The 17,903-nt window shown below is 52.8% G+C and overlaps 6 protein-coding genes across 6 annotated transcripts; 3 read left to right on the top strand and 3 right to left on the bottom strand.

Annotated features, from left to right (window-relative positions):
- Nucleotides 1-400: 400 nt before the first annotated feature.
- POX_a01057 (uncharacterized protein) lies at nt 401-2,205 on the top strand (the record flags this gene model as incomplete). The annotated part of the gene is made up of 2 exons (XM_050109987.1): nt 401-990; nt 1,104-2,205. 2 exons carry the CDS (start codon nt 401-403, stop codon nt 2,203-2,205), a joined length of 1,692 nt encoding a protein of 563 aa, XP_049973755.1.
- A 435-nt stretch (nt 2,206-2,640) lies between these two features.
- POX_a01056 (Acetamidase) lies at nt 2,641-4,558 on the bottom strand (the record flags this gene model as incomplete). The annotated part of the gene is made up of 4 exons (XM_050109986.1): nt 2,641-2,762; nt 2,831-3,230; nt 3,341-4,222; nt 4,280-4,558. 4 exons carry the CDS (start codon nt 4,556-4,558, stop codon nt 2,641-2,643), a joined length of 1,683 nt encoding a protein of 560 aa, XP_049973754.1.
- Nucleotides 4,559-5,184: 626 nt separating this feature from the next.
- Nucleotides 5,185-6,315, bottom strand: POX_a01055 (uncharacterized protein; the record flags this gene model as incomplete). Its single annotated transcript, XM_050109985.1, has 2 exons — nt 5,185-5,945; nt 6,021-6,315. The coding sequence occupies 2 exons, from the start codon at nt 6,313-6,315 to the stop codon at nt 5,185-5,187; spliced, it is 1,056 nt and encodes a 351-aa protein (XP_049973753.1).
- A 400-nt stretch (nt 6,316-6,715) lies between these two features.
- POX_a01054 (Cyclin-dependent kinase 1) lies at nt 6,716-7,934 on the top strand (the record flags this gene model as incomplete). The annotated part of the gene is made up of 4 exons (XM_050109984.1): nt 6,716-6,791; nt 6,865-7,373; nt 7,436-7,599; nt 7,667-7,934. 4 exons carry the CDS (start codon nt 6,716-6,718, stop codon nt 7,932-7,934), a joined length of 1,017 nt encoding a protein of 338 aa, XP_049973752.1.
- Nucleotides 7,935-9,733: 1,799 nt separating this feature from the next.
- POX_a01053 (uncharacterized protein) lies at nt 9,734-14,403 on the top strand (the record flags this gene model as incomplete). The annotated part of the gene is made up of 5 exons (XM_050109983.1): nt 9,734-10,174; nt 10,249-10,435; nt 10,512-11,329; nt 11,384-12,357; nt 13,011-14,403. 5 exons carry the CDS (start codon nt 9,734-9,736, stop codon nt 14,401-14,403), a joined length of 3,813 nt encoding a protein of 1,270 aa, XP_049973751.1.
- Nucleotides 14,404-14,597: 194 nt separating this feature from the next.
- Nucleotides 14,598-17,649, bottom strand: POX_a01052 (uncharacterized protein; the record flags this gene model as incomplete). The annotated part of the gene is made up of 3 exons (XM_050109982.1): nt 14,598-17,202; nt 17,367-17,449; nt 17,563-17,649. 3 exons carry the CDS (start codon nt 17,647-17,649, stop codon nt 14,598-14,600), a joined length of 2,775 nt encoding a protein of 924 aa, XP_049973750.1.
- Nucleotides 17,650-17,903: the final 254 nt, after the last annotated feature.

The raw sequence follows: 17,903 nt of genomic DNA, 5'->3' as shown, positions 1-17,903 counted from the left end.
CGTCCAACTGCGGAAAGAAACGGCCGAGAAGAGGGCTGTCAAGCGTAGAGATTGATATTCCCTATTCCCCATCCCACGTTCACCCTTCGGTAGTGGCAGACATTGTATCAAAGGGCCCAACAGCCACTACATAGTTCACCTCAGCGTCATCAGGTACTTCGGACACAGCCGCGCTGACTGTCTCGAACGCGCGCGTGGAAGCTTGGCGTGCGTGGCTCCTCGGAACTTTGTCTCTCCCGCAGCTCCGCCCGCCGCCAATTCTTACAACCAAGTCGTGCGCCAACGGCTTTTCCGTTTCTCATAGCAAGCGTGTCAGGCCTTCTTTCTTGAATCAAATCCTCTTCTGACGTTGCTCTTTCACTTCAATCGCCGCCTGTCTGGCTTCCCTTTGCTCATCACCATGACCGAGTCTGTGCCCCGGGATACGCCCGAGGATTCCCAAGACGACCGGAAGTACGATCAAGAGTCTGCGTCTAAGTCCGGGACCAACGCGACAGCCAAAGATCGCAAGTGCCAGTATTGTGGACAGGCATTCACCTCCTCTTCACTGGGTCGGCATCTCGACCAATTCCTCTTTAAGAAGAAGCCGGATGGCGTTCATGATGTGGAAGAAATCCGGCGCATTCGAAGCGGAATCACTCGTCGACAGGCTCGAACCAGTTCCGGCAAACACGATGGCACGCCCGAGCGAACAGCTAAACGAGGCCATGATGGAACTCAGATCCCTGGAGAAGCGGCCTCCAAGCCGCGCGATTCCGCCGTGCGCATGATGTTCAATACTCCCACGTGGCATGCGACAGGCGTCATCAATGATATTCCTGATCCGAGTCGCCCGACAGATGGAAATCGCATGGCATCTTCTCAGTCGCGGGCGGCCCCGTCACACTTGCCAGAATTTGCGACTCGAGGTGCGACCGCGAATAACCCGGATACTACGAAAGCGCTTGAGCTGGCTTTGCGCGAGGTGCTGGATAACATCAAGGCGGCAACGTATGTGACAGGATCCCCAACTTGATCAGCACCTTCCTTTTTTTTTTGTTGTTGTGATTGTTTGCTTCTTTCGCTGCTGCAATCCCGGGGTTAATCGAGTCTTCTCATATTAGTGCCCGACACCGTCCACGCCTGTCGCCATTCGACTTTGACATTCAATCGCAGACGTTCCCTTCCCTTTGTCTCCAGCTTCTGCCGCCTCCACCGAGCCTCTTTGCGGCGAATCCCTTTTCCTCGCCCACATCTTTTCCCATTCAACCACCCGGTATTGAATACTTGGACATCGTCCGCCAAGCAATCCGCTCCAAGATCGTTCAATGGCGCTCAGAACAACTCTCCAAGGACACCGGTGCCTACCCGGGTGCCTATGGTGGTGCACTCGACAGTGCAACCATTAGCCGAACGGGACATCAGCACGAGGAGCTCAGTATTCAGCACTTGGAGTTGGCCTTCAACCATTGGAATAAGCTCTCGCATGAGACCCGTCGCGAGGCCTGGCAGCTGGAGATCACACGCGCCTTCGCCCGCGAGGTAGAGACGCGCAAATCTCTCGAAGACCAACTCGCCCGGGTCCAGCAGGAGGCCAACCAGCTCCGAGCCCAGGTAGAAAGACTTGGCTCGTGTCAATGGCCCCGTGAATTCGCTCTCTTCCCACCCGACCGGCTCCCCATCCCTCGCGACGTGGCTCGCGAATTGGACGCGCAGGGCAGTGTGATCGGGCCGGACTCATCGCGCTGGGATTTCGACCACGTAGTATCCAAATGGAAACGGGTCGTCATGCACGACAAAACCGTCGGCCGGAGCGGAGTCAGCCAAAGTCCCAGTCTTCTGCGAGAGTCGGACAATACCCATCATGATTTTCGCCCATCCCGAGCAAGTGAGGACCAGTCCTCTCCGCATCCTAATCGACTGCGACCTCTCCAGCCAAATAACAACGGGGTGAGTCCCGATCCTGCCAATGCCGGCACTCCAGCCTCATCGACCAACTACGCTTCGCCCTATTCGCATCATGATCCTCGCAGCCCGCCTGTGGGCGGTGGCGCAGGGCCCCAAGTCAAGCGTCAACGACTCACAAATGGATCGGATGGTCTCGGCCTCGGAGACCCGTCCACAATTCAGACTTCGGGTCCTGGTACTTGGCCCTCGTCCACCCCGATGCTGTCGAACTTGGCCGCGCCGTCGGGACAGACACTGCCTTCTGCACCGCGTGGCTGATCGACATGACAAGTCAAGGCGCCGGATGGGACTTTGTGTGTGAATATTTGACATTTGGTTTTTCTAAAGCGACATGGTTTGTCTACCTTGGTTTGTACAAGATAAAGCTATTTACTTAATTTATACCCTTTCTTCTCTTTTCAGTTTCTTCTCATTTCCCTTGTGCTATCCTCCCTTTCTCTTGTATTTTCGATTGTCAAATGGAGATGGGAATTGTATTTAATCTAGCATATCTCTGAGCAGATAGCCCTATAATTTGAGTACTTTAGTACCTATTCCACTGACTTGCGCTTGCTTGGCCTCGTTCTAATCGGCAACCCTTCCAGGAACGTGGAGCCAGAAAGAAACTTATCTCTGATCCCCCCCTCCCCCAAAACATTCCCCATTTATTCGATCTGACAAAATTCAACACGAGTCCCTCAGATCATATCAGACTCAAGCAGTTTTACCCAGTTCGTCACCGAGATACTCCGCCAAGGTCAATATCTTCTCCTCCTGCAACCGACGTCCGATCAATTGGATCCCCACCGGTGCCCCGTCATACACTTCTGCATCATCTATTCCAAAAAAAAGCGTTAGCATTGTTGCGTCTACCTCCCCCCCGGGAAGTCAAAAGCGAACTCACAGTCCCAATCAACATTATCCGCCGGTTCGTCAGTGGCCGATCGCACGTCGACATTCTTGTCGGCATGAGTCACGGGCAGAGTAACACTGGTATAGTCCAACACGTTGACAAAACAAGTGTAGCCCACGTGTTTGTACCCATGCGGAACGACCGCGGCGTATGGGGCGACGGGGCAGAAGAACCCGTCCACTGGGCGGCCGGTTCCAGTGAGTTCAGAGGTGCTGTTCCAGTAGTCCATGTATTCTTTCTGGTACTCGCGTTTTGCCACGTTGAGAGCAGTGAGTTCTGTGATAGAGAGGGGAACGTTGGAGCCGGCGATCACTTGGCTGGGCTGGGGTTCACCGGATAGACCGAAGTGATGTGCGAGGTCTGCACCGCCGTCCATGGAGTATGCTTTGTCCTGCGATGGTGTTAATTGATGGAGAACCTCGTAGGCGGGCGCCAAAATCAAAGAAGAAAAGAAAAAGAAAAGAAAAATGTCCGCAGGATTATAGGGGAGGGGTTACTGACTGCTAATTCCAAGGCCTTGGAGTGGGAAGGTGGGCTCCATGGAATCACTTTATGACCCAGACGTTTGAGGGTCGACTCTATAATTTTTAGGCCGCGAGCGATGGGCGGATGAACCCGCGCGATACCATCCCAGCGTAAAATGCCAAAAGCTAGACTGGGGGTGCCGCCCTTTGACTGTTCGATTAGAGCCCGTGTTTGTTGCACAACATCGTCGCGCCACGGTAGGTCGAGCACGAGAGGATCGTGGTACCAGGGTTGTTGGCTCAGAACTGCTTTCATGATCATCACCAAAGAGCGTGCAGTGGGTGCCATAGGGCCGATCACAGACAGAATCGTGCTCTGACCATCGATCGAATTAGCCGCGCCTTCGTACGGCGTGCGGCCGGAGGATGGACGGAGTCCGTAGAGGTAATTGAAGCCCGATGGAATTCGAACGCTCCCTCCAATGTCGGTGCCAAAGCCGACGGGGGATCCTCGCAGAGCAAGCAATGCACCCTCGCCTCCTGAACTTCCACCGCAAGATAAAAAGCGGTTCTTGGGATTCCATGTGTATTCGATAATGTTGTTCACTGTCTCCGGGGACATCAGAGTAGCTGGGACGCTGGTCTTGCAGTAGAGCACAGCGCCGAGGGCACGCAGCTCCCTCACGAGCTCACTTTCGTGGTTGAGGTGCCGTGGATCCCCCTTCAGGCCCTGAAAGTTGCCAATCCAGCCGACATAGCCCATGGTGGTTTCTACACCTTTGATGTGGAACTGATCCTTCAGACTGACAGGAAGACCGTGCAAAGGGCCGATAGGCCTCTGATGCTCGGCAAAGTATGCGTCCAACTTTCGTGCATCTTCCAAAGCTGCTTCAAAAAACATCTCATGCAGGCAATTGACCTATGGTCCACGTGAGACGAGTTCCCTCCTACGGAACCTTTGACGGGGAAGACATACTAGTTGGTGTGCTAACGCAGCGCGGTGACAAAATGCCTCTGTTACTTCGACGGCGGACCAGCGACCTGTACTCGTTCGAGAGGCGATTTCAACCGCATCCGACTCGGTGATTTCGATTTCCCGCTCACTGAGATACTGTTGGATGTAGCGTCCCGTTACATCGCGGACTTTGGAGGCCGGTGGAACGGGAGTTGGTAGTCGCCATTTTTCAGGAATCGCCTTCAGAATGGCTTGACGTTTGGCCTCAGCTAGAGCCTGCCAATTGGACTGTGCGGTCATACTGAAAATGCGTGGAAACGTTCTTGGTTCCACAGTGAGGGTATAACTACTTGAGAAGGTCTGAATGTATGAAGTGTCCGGTAATTAATCGGACTTTAAGTAGATGCGAAGCGGGGAAAGTTGGGGTAAGTTGGGTGATGAATGCGACTGCATTGGAGCAGGGAGAAGGCACCATAGTTGCAACTCCCAGAGGACTTTAGGTGGCCTCGCATCAACAACAGAGAGATACTCCGATTGCCACTCTTGCATTTGAGACAAGTCTGTCGTCAGATCTCCATCTACTCGGAAACATGCGAACTGCGAAACTCCGGAACTCCGCGCGCGCGCATCTTCGGAAGAGGAGTCGCCCGCAGTGTTGCAACTCCAGAGGGCGCTATCAGCGGCCTATCAAAGGCTCCGGATAATCAGCGCTGCTCCAACACGCCCCGGCATCAGAAGCCTCGGGTTTGCGCTGAAGATAACCACCGCTCAATCACCAAGTTCAAGATGAAGTTGAAATGGTGAATTGCCTGGCACGCTGGCAGATCCGACAAATAGGTAGCCATAGTCCAAAGGGGCGGTAATTACTACTTGGCTACATTAGCGACGACAAGTGACGCTGGTGACCAAGAAGGCAGTCTGGTCTCTCATGGACCAAAGGTCATCTGGCGCACGTTGAGATTGATCCGTTTCCCAGACATCCACCCTTTCCACATCTCGTAGGGGGAAGATCCAAAGTCGCTTGGATCCTCGTCAACACATGGCCAACTTGCCAGCCAGCTGGGACATGTGCCTGGTAGGATCTTGGGCACACCATGCCAGGCAAAGCGTGATGTGCCGTCCATGTACACAGTGTCGCCGGAGCGGAGCCGAATGACTTCCGCCCCATTACCATCGTCGTGGCTGATCAGAAAGAGTCCGTCGCAGCCGAAACTTACGCTGATCAGGCCTACGTCACACTCCTCACTTACATCTCGGTGGGCGCTGAGCGTATCACCGGGGGAGTAAAGATTAAGAATTGCGGCTTGAGCATCGGTCTGAGGAAACGCAGCCCTTAGTAGCTTCGCCACATCTTGTGGAAAAGGTGGTGGAGGATCTGATGGGTAGACCTTGGCAGTCCAGTCATATTGGCCTCCCAAAGTCACCCAACGGAGCTTCTTCTCCAACACGTTCTGAATGCTAAGAGGTTTATGCACCTGAGGATCCTTTGGCTGAAGCATCCGTAGGGAGTCATCCGCAAAGAAGGACCGATGGTGTTTGCTGCCGGGGGAGATCTCCGGGTATGTCACATCATAATGCAAGTGGAGATTGGTTTTGTGTTCAGGATTGGGAAGATCTCGATGAAGGAGACGAGATAACAACTCGGTTTGTACTGTAGGAGGAAAGAGCGATGGGATCATCAAAAGACCTGTCTGGAGTTAGGTTGCTTGGACGGCGCGATCGAGTTAGTGTCAGGGTTCGCTGAAGCGAGTCGGATGCTGACCGGATACTGCATTGTGCGTGAAGACCGGGATATTCTCAGTCAAGGGGGCATGCTCAAGGCTCGTGGCATGTCCTCCGCAGATGAAATCATCGAATGCCAGACGAAGGTCTTGACTCGACATGTATTGGGCGACGGAGATGCCCGCGGGGAGGCTTTCTTCGTCCAGTCGTTGGAGATCCAAAACCCCGGGATCATGGTCGATCTCTGCAATAGATGACCTGCTGTATTTTTTGTAGCATTGTCGCACAGCCTCTGGAGGACGCTCGTGGGCATTCAGTCCTTTGATCTGAGCCATGACGACCAATGTCAATCCCTTTGACGCCCGACGAGTCGCGCGGAAATTCAAAGGAAAAAGCACGCGCTCACCGCCTTCCGCCAACGCGGGGAGTTGTTTGTTTTTATGGACTTTCTCCCCACCATGCAAAACTGAGCGTTGGGTCCAGCAACTTCAAATTCGACAAACTCGACAATTTCGATTACGCCAAACCGATATCGCCGGATCCCTGGGTGTGGCGACCTGGTACTAACCACCACAGCTATCGAAGCGTTCACAACTTGTTTGCCTGTGAGTTTCATTGGTTGCCACTCCTCTCCGCGTGTCTCCTCCTTGCTTCCTCCCTCATTTCTTCCTTCTCCGAGCCCGCGGAATTTCGGGCAGTCACCCTTGTCTTGACATCTTTCTCAACATAACTAATATGGCCTGGGGTAGTCAATCTTCAACAGGAGCGTCCGCCATGGAGAACTATCAGAAGATCGAAAAAATCGGTGAAGGTGTGTTACTGCCTCTTCCATAGATCCTTGAACTGAGCCCTCCCAACTCACGCGTCACCAATCTACTTGTCAGGAACCTATGGTGTTGTGTACAAGGCACGCGAGCTGAACCATCCCAATCGTATTGTGGCATTGAAGAAGATTCGCCTCGAGGCCGAGGATGAAGGTGTCCCCAGTACGGCCATCCGCGAGATCTCGATTCTCAAGGAGATGCAGGATCCCAACATTGTGGAGTTGCTGAATATCGTTCACGCCGACGGCCACAAGCTTTACCTCGTGTGCGAGTTCCTGGACTTGGATTTGAAGAAATATATGGAGGCACTTCCAGTGAGCGAAGGTGGCCGCGGCAAAGCCCTTCCTGATGGTTCCATGATGAGCGCCAACCTGGGCCTGGGTGAAGCCATGGTGAAGAAGTTCATGGCCCAATTGGTCGAAGGAATTCGCTACTGTCACAGCCACCGTATCTTGCATCGTGACCTCAAGCCCCAGAACTTGTTGATCGACCGGCATGGCAACCTGAAGTTGGCCGATTTTGGTCTAGCTCGGGCTTTTGGTGTGCCTCTCCGCACCTACACTCACGAGGTAGGTCGATAACCACAAGTGGAATTCTGTTGGCGCTCGGTGCTGAGTGCTCTGTTTTCTAGGTTGTCACACTCTGGTATCGATCACCGGAAATTCTTCTTGGAGGACGTCAATACTCCACCGGCGTTGACATGTGGTCGGTCGGTGCCATTTTTGCGGAGATGTGTACCCGCAAGCCACTCTTCCCCGGTGACTCTGAGATCGACGAGATTTTCAAGATCTTCCGGTAAGCACCGTCATTCTGAGAAGCCACGGGGTAATTGAATTCCTTGACTGACATGGTTGAATGCTAGTATCCTTGGCACTCCCGATGAAGTCGAATGGCCCGGTGTCACCTCATTCCCCGACTACAAGCCCACATTCCCCAAGTGGAAGCGCCCCGATACTCCCATCGTCCCTGGCCTGGAGGAGAACGGTCAAGCCCTTCTAGAGGCGCTTCTCGAATACGACCCAGCCCACCGATTGTCTGCCAAGCAAGCCTGCATGCATCCTTACTTTAAGAACGGCAGCTCATACTACTCGGGCCGCTCCGTGGGCACCACTCGCAACGGCTACTCATGAGCGGATTCTATCAATATCGTTTCTTCCGCTTATCCCAGGACACAACCTACGGTGTCGTAGCAACACGTTCATGGTGATACGTCCCTCAAACTTGTCATGTCATTTTCTTATTACGTGCTTTCCTTTATGTCTGGCGTTTACGGCGGGGTGTGACTTGGAGGATGGGTGTTCAACTAACTATGCGATCAACATGCTTTCCAGTCTAGTGTCAGGCGTACATAGCATTTTTTTTTTCATTCGAAAATGATTTTACCGCCCTCCCCCTTTTTTGGATCTTTGGTTGCTTTCTGTGATATTTTGCCATTTGAGAATGCTCAGAGTAGCTCTAGCTATCCCTACAAGGCCCATGCATCACGATCACGTCCAATTTCAGATTAGAATTCCCTGTCCCGAGAAAGATAATTGAGATTCTCATGTCCAGTCACACCAGGGACCTTGTTAAATCCGACCCAGATCCGCACGGAGAAGTCCGACAGGATGAGAGGCATCTCAGCTCGTCAGCAAGTTCTGATCCATTCGTAGGTAAACTTTCTTGGCCCAGGGAATCCGTCACGGTTTCAATTCCCCTCAAGCGCTCCAACCCGTTGGAACGGCCGGGTCCACATTCCATCGAGTGGATCCCAACCCATGCGGACCGCCGAGTCTGTGCTTGTCTCAAGAGATTCGAGCAGAGTTGATGAGAAAAGAAAGAGTTCAGGTACTCGGCCTAATTGGATATGTTCATCAAGTATGCAATTTACCACATACTGAAAGTTGAGTGGACAACGTGTGTGGAAAAGAAAAGAGACTTCGTCGCATAGTAGCCATGAAAGCGACATGGCTTGGCCTAACCCCCTGAGGCAAACTTTGTACTTGGAGCTGAGTGTTTACCACCCCACTTCCTTGAGGTATGGCCGGTAGTCTATGATACTGATCACAGATCAGAATCTGTCTTTACTGCGGGGGACGTGTTTGAAAAGCGTATTCTATCAAAATCGACCTGGAATGAGTTGATTTCCATAAAGAATAGACTAGGCAACAATTATATTCACGACTGGCAGGATTAAGCCCAGGATCGTCTCGTTCTCAGCTGAGTCGGCTCAAAAGAAAAAAAAAAGTTGGGGGCCAAAATCCAGGTGCTCAGCTTCGGCATACACATACTCGAGCCTGGAAGACCGTATCACTCGGCAGATGATGATTGGAAATCAAGTCATAGGCGCACTCATTATCAGTCTAGCGCACGCGTCTACCCTGCAGCCTTGTCCGATCGAATCCAATGAGAACAAGAATCTGGAATCGAATCACTGGTGTGCACATCGAGCGGCTGTATGGGATGCTTGTGGACAAGGCCTAGCCTCGGCACCAGTCGGACTGGCCGAGTGGAGTGCTGCAAGCCAACAGACAGTAAGCCAGGACTGCGGGCACTCGACACGAAACATGATTCGCGAGGCGTATAGTGTGAAAGGGTGCGGCTGGAGTTGAGGAGGGCCTTTCCTTCGGGTGGGCGATTCAAGATTTTGTAAAGAGGTCGAGTCGTATTGAAGATAAACGGGAAGCTCATGTTATAAGAAGAACAGAGCGCCCGCTCACGCGCTGGCCGAAATTGTCCCCAATTTGCGACTGAATGTTCTTTGCTACTGTCATATCGCTGAGCTTCTCATATTAGATCTGGGGTCGACTTGCTTTCAGCAGCTGCGGCAGTGAATTTCTCTTTTTATAAGAAAAAGAGAAAGAAAAGAAAGAAAAAAGAAATTCTCCCCACACAAGGGCAGAAGAATTTCCCATCGCACAGTCTCCGCGTGACCTTGAAACGAGTCACCATGGAGTTTGAAGATGAATTGATAGGCTTCGGAAGCAATATGCCTCCAGCGCCATCACTGTCAAATGGTCGGCGATCTCCACGCGTTCGTCAATCGGCACCGCAAGAATCTGTCAAGCTCTTCTGGGAACAGTTCAACACCAAGTACCCGGGAAAGGTGTATACGGTGCTGCCGGGCAATCCCTACGCGCGTACCAGAGCCAAGCGAGTACCCAACGGAGTGATCCAGGGCCATGCAGCGGTGAAATCGTACGAGCAAGCGAGACAAGAATGCCAGAGATCCGTGGATCGGATCGTGAAGGAGTGTCGCCGTGTCAACCAGAAGTATACGGATCCGCATTTTGATATCGAGATGGATCTCAAATCGAATCGCCGACATTACCTGGATGAGCTAGATCGGCCCAATGATATCATGAAGCCCCGTGGGGTGAAAAGAGTAACGGTAGGTGTCAATACCCAGATCTTGATGGGCGAATCTTCTCACCACTAATCGATCATACTCTTTTGTTTAAAAAGGATATCTTCGAGAACCCTCAGTTCTACGTCAACGGACCTACGGCTTCAGATGTGCGTCAGGGCTATGATGGTGATTGCTGGCTCATGGCAGCTCTTTGCACAATGGGGAACAAGGAAGGGTTGATCGAGAAGGTCTGCGTGGCTCGAGACGAAACCATTGGAATTTATGGATTCGTATTTTATCGCGGTAGGTGGATGCGATGAGGAGAACGATAGGGTGAGAAGGCAGCAGAGAGCCAAAGATCTAACCGATAGTATACCAGATGGGGAATGGCAGCAATGTATCGTCGATGACAAGCTCTACCTCCGAGCGGCCAACTACGACGAGTCCAACGATGAGAGAATGGCCTGGGATATGATCAATCGAAGCAACGCCGAAGAAGAGTATCGCCGTGTGTGGCAGACAGGATCTCGTGCCTTGTACTTTGCGCAATGTGTGGATCCCAATGAGACCTGGTTGCCTCTTTTAGAAAAGGCCTTTGCCAAGGCGCATGGTGACTACTCAGCCATCGAGGGTGGCTTCGTCGGTGAAGCAATCGAGGACATGACGGGAGGTGTGACGTCTGAGATCTTGTCGAGCGATATCCTCGACAAGGACCGCTTCTGGACGGAGGAGCTTATGAAAGTGAATGATGAGTTTCTGTTCGGCTGCGGTACTGGTTTATTCTCCAACTGGTTGGATTCTCAATCGCCGCCACGCGATCGAAAGGGCATCTCAGAGAACCATTCGTATTCTATCATGGAAGCAAGAGAAGTCAAGGGCAAGCGGCTGTTACGACTGCGAAACCCTTGGGGCAAGAAGGAATGGCAAGGACCCTGGAGTGATGGCTCACAGGAGTGGACCGCCGAGTGGATGCAATTGCTCGGGCACAGATTCGGAGACGATGGATTCTTTTGGATCACGTATGAAGATCTCCTGAGGCAGTATCAACATTTCGACCGCACTCGTTTGTTCGGCGATGAATGGACGGTGACCCAGCAATGGACGACTCTCAATGTGCCTTGGTCAGCTGACTACCACAGCACCAAGTTTGTCATGAAGGTGACACAGGCCGGACCCACGGTCATTGTTCTTTCTCAGGTAAGTCCCTGGCATGAGAAAAATCAATAGTCAAATGAGTACTGATCAAGACAGCTGGACAACCGATACTTCAACGGCCTCGCCGGAGAGTACAGCTTCATCTTGAAATTCCGCCTGCAGCGCGAGGGCGACGAAGACTACATCGTGCGCAGCCACAGCAGCCATTTTATGACGCGCTCTGTCAATGCCGAGATTGATCTCGAACCGGGCCGCTACCATGTCTTGATGAAGATCACAGCCTACCGGCACGAAGATGCGGAGTCTACGGAAGAAACCGTTCGCCGCTTAGCTTCTACGCACCGGGAGAAGCTCGTACAAGTGGGACTCTCGTATGATCTGGCTCATGCAAAGGGCCTCGTTGCTGAGACCGAGCAAGAAAGGCTGGAATCCGAGCGTCGTAAAGCTGCAGAGTGGAGAAAACTGTGCGAAGAGACCAAGTTGAAGAAGCAGAAAGCATGGATCCGAGAGCGTAAGATGGCCGCGCGCCAGCAACGTCAATCGGCGAGCCGTTCTCTTGGAACGGCAAATGACGTTCCTCAGGATCGCAGCTTTGGCCCTGGTCAAATATTGTCCGACAGCAAGACCGCCGAGTCCCCATCGGACATGGGAAGTATTTCCAGCGGTCCCGGTGATCGCAAAGCAACTGTCGGCCGAGGCACAAACGATTCTATGCCGCCAATCTATTTCAACGGGGAGAGTACGCCTCAAGGGAATGGTTCAGGCGGGTTAAGAATCGACTTTGGCCGCATGAGCTTGCAAAGTCGACTTGCGACTCATGAGTTGAGCCCCACAGACCAGGAACTCCTTGACGGATTCGAGTTCGACAGTGATCTGGACATGCCCGTTGACGACCCCAAGAGTCGTCCGCCAGTTGCTGACGTGGAAAGTCCGGCGGGGGATCCGTGGAATGCGGTTTGCGTCGTGGGACTTCGCGTCTACTCCAAGGACCCAAAGCTGAGTTTGCAGGTCATGCGGCCTGTGCCGGATGAAGATGCGGAAGCGCCTTTAGATCGAGATGATCCTGCTGCGTCGGCCACTTTGGAGAAGACGAGCTCCCCTCTTTTGTTCTGAGAGTGCACGAAAAGGCGCCCAGGATAAGGGAGACATGTCCCAGATTTGCCGGTTGTTGTAAAATGGGCATGCATCTCATGATTGATCAATCAGCTTAATTACCAGTACAATAGAAATGATTCATGCTCAATGACAATACGGTGGCTCATGTGTAAAAAGACCATCCTCCTTTCACCAAGGACACTCACGTAAACCCCTATCGTTGTAGCTGCGCCGTGGCAGCCGTAGCTAATGTCCGGGCGCCTCCATTCTCAAGCGCGCCAAGACTCCCCCGGCTCGATAACCTCACGGGATGCGAACACAACCCACGCGAATTCCATGCCTCGTTTGCATCATTTCTACTGTAGCAATGGGATGCAGTCCTCGGTCTATCCATTGAGTCGCTGCCTCTTGACACAATTCGGCAAGCTCAGAGTACACAGCCCGAATCTAATTCCTGTTCGACCACTATCTACATCTCAAACCACCTCCTGGCTCGATGAAACTGTTTATCTTCCCGTGGGGAATAATGGAAGCATCTCTGTCAAGTAAGCTGTTCCCCACTGGCTCGCCCTATTCATAAGATACGACTTCCATGCAACACCACGATCGCATGCTAATAACTGCCTAGTCTGACGCGGTCGCTGGATCCGGGGACCTCGACGCAGAATCAAGTCTTTACACCGGGGTCGAATGTCATCGTGTATCTCCCGCCAGGTCCATTGTGCCAGGGATACCCCGACAATCCCCGTGGAAAGGATGAAAGGCTCTGTAAAGAATATGCCGCACAAGACTCTCACCAAACTCAATGGCATTTCAAAAGGCCCAACGATCACACTGGTCCTTCGACTCAGCAGATGCTCGCCGCGCAAACTTCCGCAACAGTCGTGACGGTAAACTACCGACTTGGTGCATTCCCGCCCTCTCGCCAAAGTGCATTCAGTCGTCTCGTCCGTGATGGTATTGATTATTCTACTCAATCAGCCACGGAGACCGTGCCAGAAAAGCTCTCGTCGGAGCAATCTGCAGCCCCAGAGTCCCAACAATCCTTCTTCCAGTATCCGACTCCAATCCACGACACTCTATGCGCATTTGATTGGATCCAGTCCCATCTTGCTCCAGCTCAATTGGGAATCTACGGCTCTCACATCGGCGGCTCCCTTGCGCTGATGCTCGCTCTCACCGAAGCACAATCTGTCAAGGCCGTGGCGACTCATCTGCCGATTTGTGATTGGACAAGTCTGGATGAGTACTGTTTGACCGAACACCCCGATATCGCTTCCGCCAACCACACCAGCGTAGAATCGACGGGGACAAAACGGGGCTCTACCAGGAAAAGGAACAGGAAATCCTCGCTGGTCGCGGTTGCCCCGGCAGACCTGCTTCCACTACTTGACGCTCGCCGGGCACTATTCCCTTCGCCAGAACGATGCTTTGATGCGTTCGCATCGCCGATGTTGTTTCTGCGCTCGGCAGGACGGGAGGTCCCGCGTGTGTTTCCGGAATATTTGTCTGGGCCCGAGTATCCTGTCCCCGTCCTGAAGAGCTCAAAAAAAGCGAGAAGCGTGCCGGACGACAATTTGCTAGTGCTAGATGAATTGTCCCTGACTGAGACCAATGAGACCGTTGATTGTGACGGAGAAGATGCAGGTCAGACGACGGTTCGCCGCCGAAAGGCCTTATCGCGCTGGCCACCGTATGGACTGGACTATGGTGCTGGGGGACGCGGATGGAGCGGAAGCGGTGTTCGTAGACTAGAGGTTACTTTGCCTTGGGTGAGAATCGACGTAACTGGCACGACGAGTGGTGGAAATGAAGCCGGTAGCAGCAGAAGTGTGCTTGCAGACCAAGGCGAGGAGATGGTGTCCATTATGCGGCGGGCTTGCTTCTTTGGGAAGGAGAAGGGGTTTGGGGAGAGGAGGGTGGTTCTGGCGAAAGAGATTGGGCAGGTTGGGTTGGGTCTTGCTGGTGATGTCGGGCATTGGCTTGGAGCAAAGTTTGATGGGACAACACAAGAGGAGTAGAAGGAAGTCAAGCTGGAAACCGCAGAACATGAGCTCGGCGAACAGCAAAGGAGACCAGAGTTGGGTAAATACGATTCAATTCCAGATCAATGGTGTGTTTGGAGCATATATTATATCGGCATCAATAATTGCAAAATAGATTCAACACTCTGGCCAAGTTCTTCTCCTCACTGTGCCATCCACTCACCCAGCCTTCATATTCCGGGCGTCTCATGCGGTGGACTCCACCAGCCTTCAATGTCTCCCAGGTCTGGCAGCATGCTGGAATATTCATGGAACTGAGCCTGTGATAGAGAATCCACCGCTTGAGGCGGAGTCCGATTGTCGGAGACACTAGACATGACGTTCATATCTGAATGCTGAATCCAGTCGAGCTGCTCATTCACCTGCCGCCCCTGGGTCAAAGGATAAGAAGTCTGCTGAAAGGCTTGATGTGGGTCAACTGAATATTGAGGGCCAGCTGGGAAGGATTCCCGGCCAGCCAAGGAAACCGACGGGCCGTGAGCTCTTGATTGATGCAAAGAATGATCAACAAGTCGCGTCCGTTTCCTTGCAGCATCGTGGCTTGAAGCACCGTGCAAGGACGCTGGCTTTACGGTCAAGGACGGTAGGTTTGGACTGCTGATCTGTCTTTTGGCAGCAGAACCGGTGCGGCGCATGTGTGCTTGCCAGCGTCGCTGCAGGGTGACAAGATAGTCGCGAGTGCGCTTTGCATTTTCGAACGATTGACCCAGCTCATCAAGCGCACGAAAGCAAAGGTTCAGATAAGCGATCATCTCTGCGTTACCGGGATGGGCAGTGCGGGATTCACCAGACTTGGACGGCGTTATCGAAGACGAAGATACGGTCACGAAGAGGAGCATGAGGGCCGCGCTAAAGATGATCGCAACGACTTGGTTGTTCATGCGACGGAATGTATAGTGTTTTTCATAAATGTGCAGCAGGCGGGCGACGGCCGTGGCGGACTCAATGCACATGCGCCGGGCATGATGGTACCCTGGTCCTTGACGTGGGCTTCGCGGTTGAATGTAGTTCTTCGAAACCCATGGGCGATGAAAGAAGATGATAATTTGGTGGTACTGCATGTGCAACATGAGCAAGTGGGGCAGCTTGGGCGTTGAGTCGTCGTCCAAGTCAACTTGCAGCATGTAAGGGAGGTTAGCTTTCCAGGCGAAAAGGTCCTCTGTGACCTGGAAGGTGATCCTTTGAAGGTCGTGCCTCGAGATGTCGGAACATCCGTATAATATGTGACCCACTGGAGACACCATCTCCCAGAGAATAACGAATTGTCGGTTGATCAGCTCAGCCGGATTCCGCAGCCCTTGTGCTGCGATATCAGAGCTCGCTTGCAGTCCATAGGGACGCCAGGTGCTATCCCTTTCTGCATCAAGGCCCGACGCGGGCTTGGGAACGCTCACATCTCCCGCATTCATGCGAAACGGTCGACCAAGGTAGAATCCCCAGAAATGGTCGGCGATATAACTACCCCAGAAGGCAGCTCGTCGGACATCAGCCTCATGGGAACTCATGTCGCCTTGATTGACATACGAGGTCATGTCAAGATGCAGACCGAGGTCAAAGGTCAGTCGCATCGACATTCCGCTGTACAGCCAGCCACGAGCATCGCGATTGGAGGCTCCCTCATGAGAACTCATAAGAACTAGAGCCTGCACGGTAGCCACACAGGGGGAATCAAGTTCGATTTCCAGCAAGGCCTTGGCCCTGTCGGCAAAAAACTCTGCCAGAGACTTGGGGAAAGTGATAAAGGTCGGGTGATATCGAGCCTCAAAAGCGCTGCCAATGGCACACATTGCGTTGGTGAGTACCTCCGAGTAAAAGGGCGTGTCCTCATACTCGTTTCGCCACCTGTGTCTCGCGGTCATATACATCTCTTTGTCTACCACGTAGATGCTCGGGTTATGCCACGTGAAAAAAAGCTCGATCAAATGGTCCTCCAATGCCTGATCAACAGGCTGCCCAACTCGAAGGTGATTCAAGATGTCTTGGCCATCGTGGCGCACTGTCCGGGCATCCGGCCGCTGGCGCTGTTGTGTTGCCGAGACATCGACAAGATTCAGGTTTGAAGTCGCGCCGTAGAATCGCAAATGTCCGTCTCCGGCAAGCTTGAGGGTTCCAATGCGATGTGAAAGCTGTTCAATCACGTCGTTCTCGGCCTCATTTTCCTCATCACTGTCGGACTCGTGATCCCGATCATGCGACGTTGGAAGGGCGGTTGCTTGCGGTTGTTGCTGCATGGGTGCTTGATAATTTTCCAAGCTCAATCCTGTCTGACTCCGAAGCCCGGCCTGATTGATATTGGCATAGATCGTGTCCAAACTTTCAGCAGTTGGCAATGTAAATCCCCAATGTACGAAGCTTTGGCTCTCAGGCGCCCCCTGAACTATCCCGAACGGACTCCATGGCACCATTGATGGCAGACGCTGTTGAGAGACATCCTCTTTGGGGGATGCGGTACCTGCAGCGCCCGAACCGGGCGACAAATGCCGGAACTGGTCCTCGGGCTGGCTGCCAGGGGTCGTAGTAGCGGGCGAACTATGCATGGGATGCGTATCTGAAGCCATGGACGGCTTTGCCGCGTTGCTTCCATGGCCCCCTTTCCTTGAAGAACAGTTGCTTTTGATGTTAGCTCGTGGGATTTCAAGGGTCTCAAGAACCCGGTTGAGGGCGACTTCATCTTCGGCCTGCATCGGCGGAGGCTGAAGCCCCTGATCATATATGAACTGCGTCAACTGATCAACCCTCGCCGAGAAGAGCTCTGTTGCAGCCCGCAGCGAAACTCTATTATTAAAACATTAGCGGAATGCTCTCAAACTGTCATATCGAAGGACATGGTAATTTGCCCGGCATGCCGAGCATCGGCATCGAGCACGGCAGGCTAGTATGGGGCCGGCGAATACTCCTTCGCATGGGTTATCTACCACACTCAAGCGAGATGAACTTACTTTCGTTTGTCGTCTCCATGTTGGTATTTACATTCCTTAGCCTTTCGCTGACAATTCTGACAAACGGGGGTCGAGCCATCACACTACAGACAATCCGGTCGGTAAGCATGTCGACTTCGCGCCGATCTCGGGCATCAGGATGCGACCAAGACCGAGACTGAGAAATTCGAGAATAAGACTGAGGGCCACGACGTACCCGAATTTTACTCTCCCGGCATGGCACACAGGCGGTGGTAACGTGCTTCCGTGGGCCCTTTTTGGGTTTCTCTGGATCTGGCGACATGGTATTTTGCGACGCTGCAGCCCAACAGAGATTCTGATGCTAGGCTCTCTTAGAGATGCGCCAATATGGCCCCGTGATCTGCGGGATGCGATCACAGATCAGTTTGCAAGACCGTCAAATGAGAGGGGCTGATCAGATCAACCATTTTGCGTCGAGATTAAAGTTGCCATGGTCACTTGACGCTGATCTAGAAAATTGTCCTCGATACCAAGTGCTTGGGAGATGAGATTCCAAGCAGAAAATTATCGCGAATT

Source organism: Penicillium oxalicum, chromosome I, assembly GCF_001723175.1.
Source record: "Penicillium oxalicum strain HP7-1 chromosome I, whole genome shotgun sequence".
NCBI classification, from domain to species: domain Eukaryota; kingdom Fungi; phylum Ascomycota; class Eurotiomycetes; order Eurotiales; family Aspergillaceae; genus Penicillium; species Penicillium oxalicum.
The sequence above is the reverse complement of the archived record's forward strand: the minus strand, read 5'-3'. Positions and strand labels throughout refer to the sequence as shown.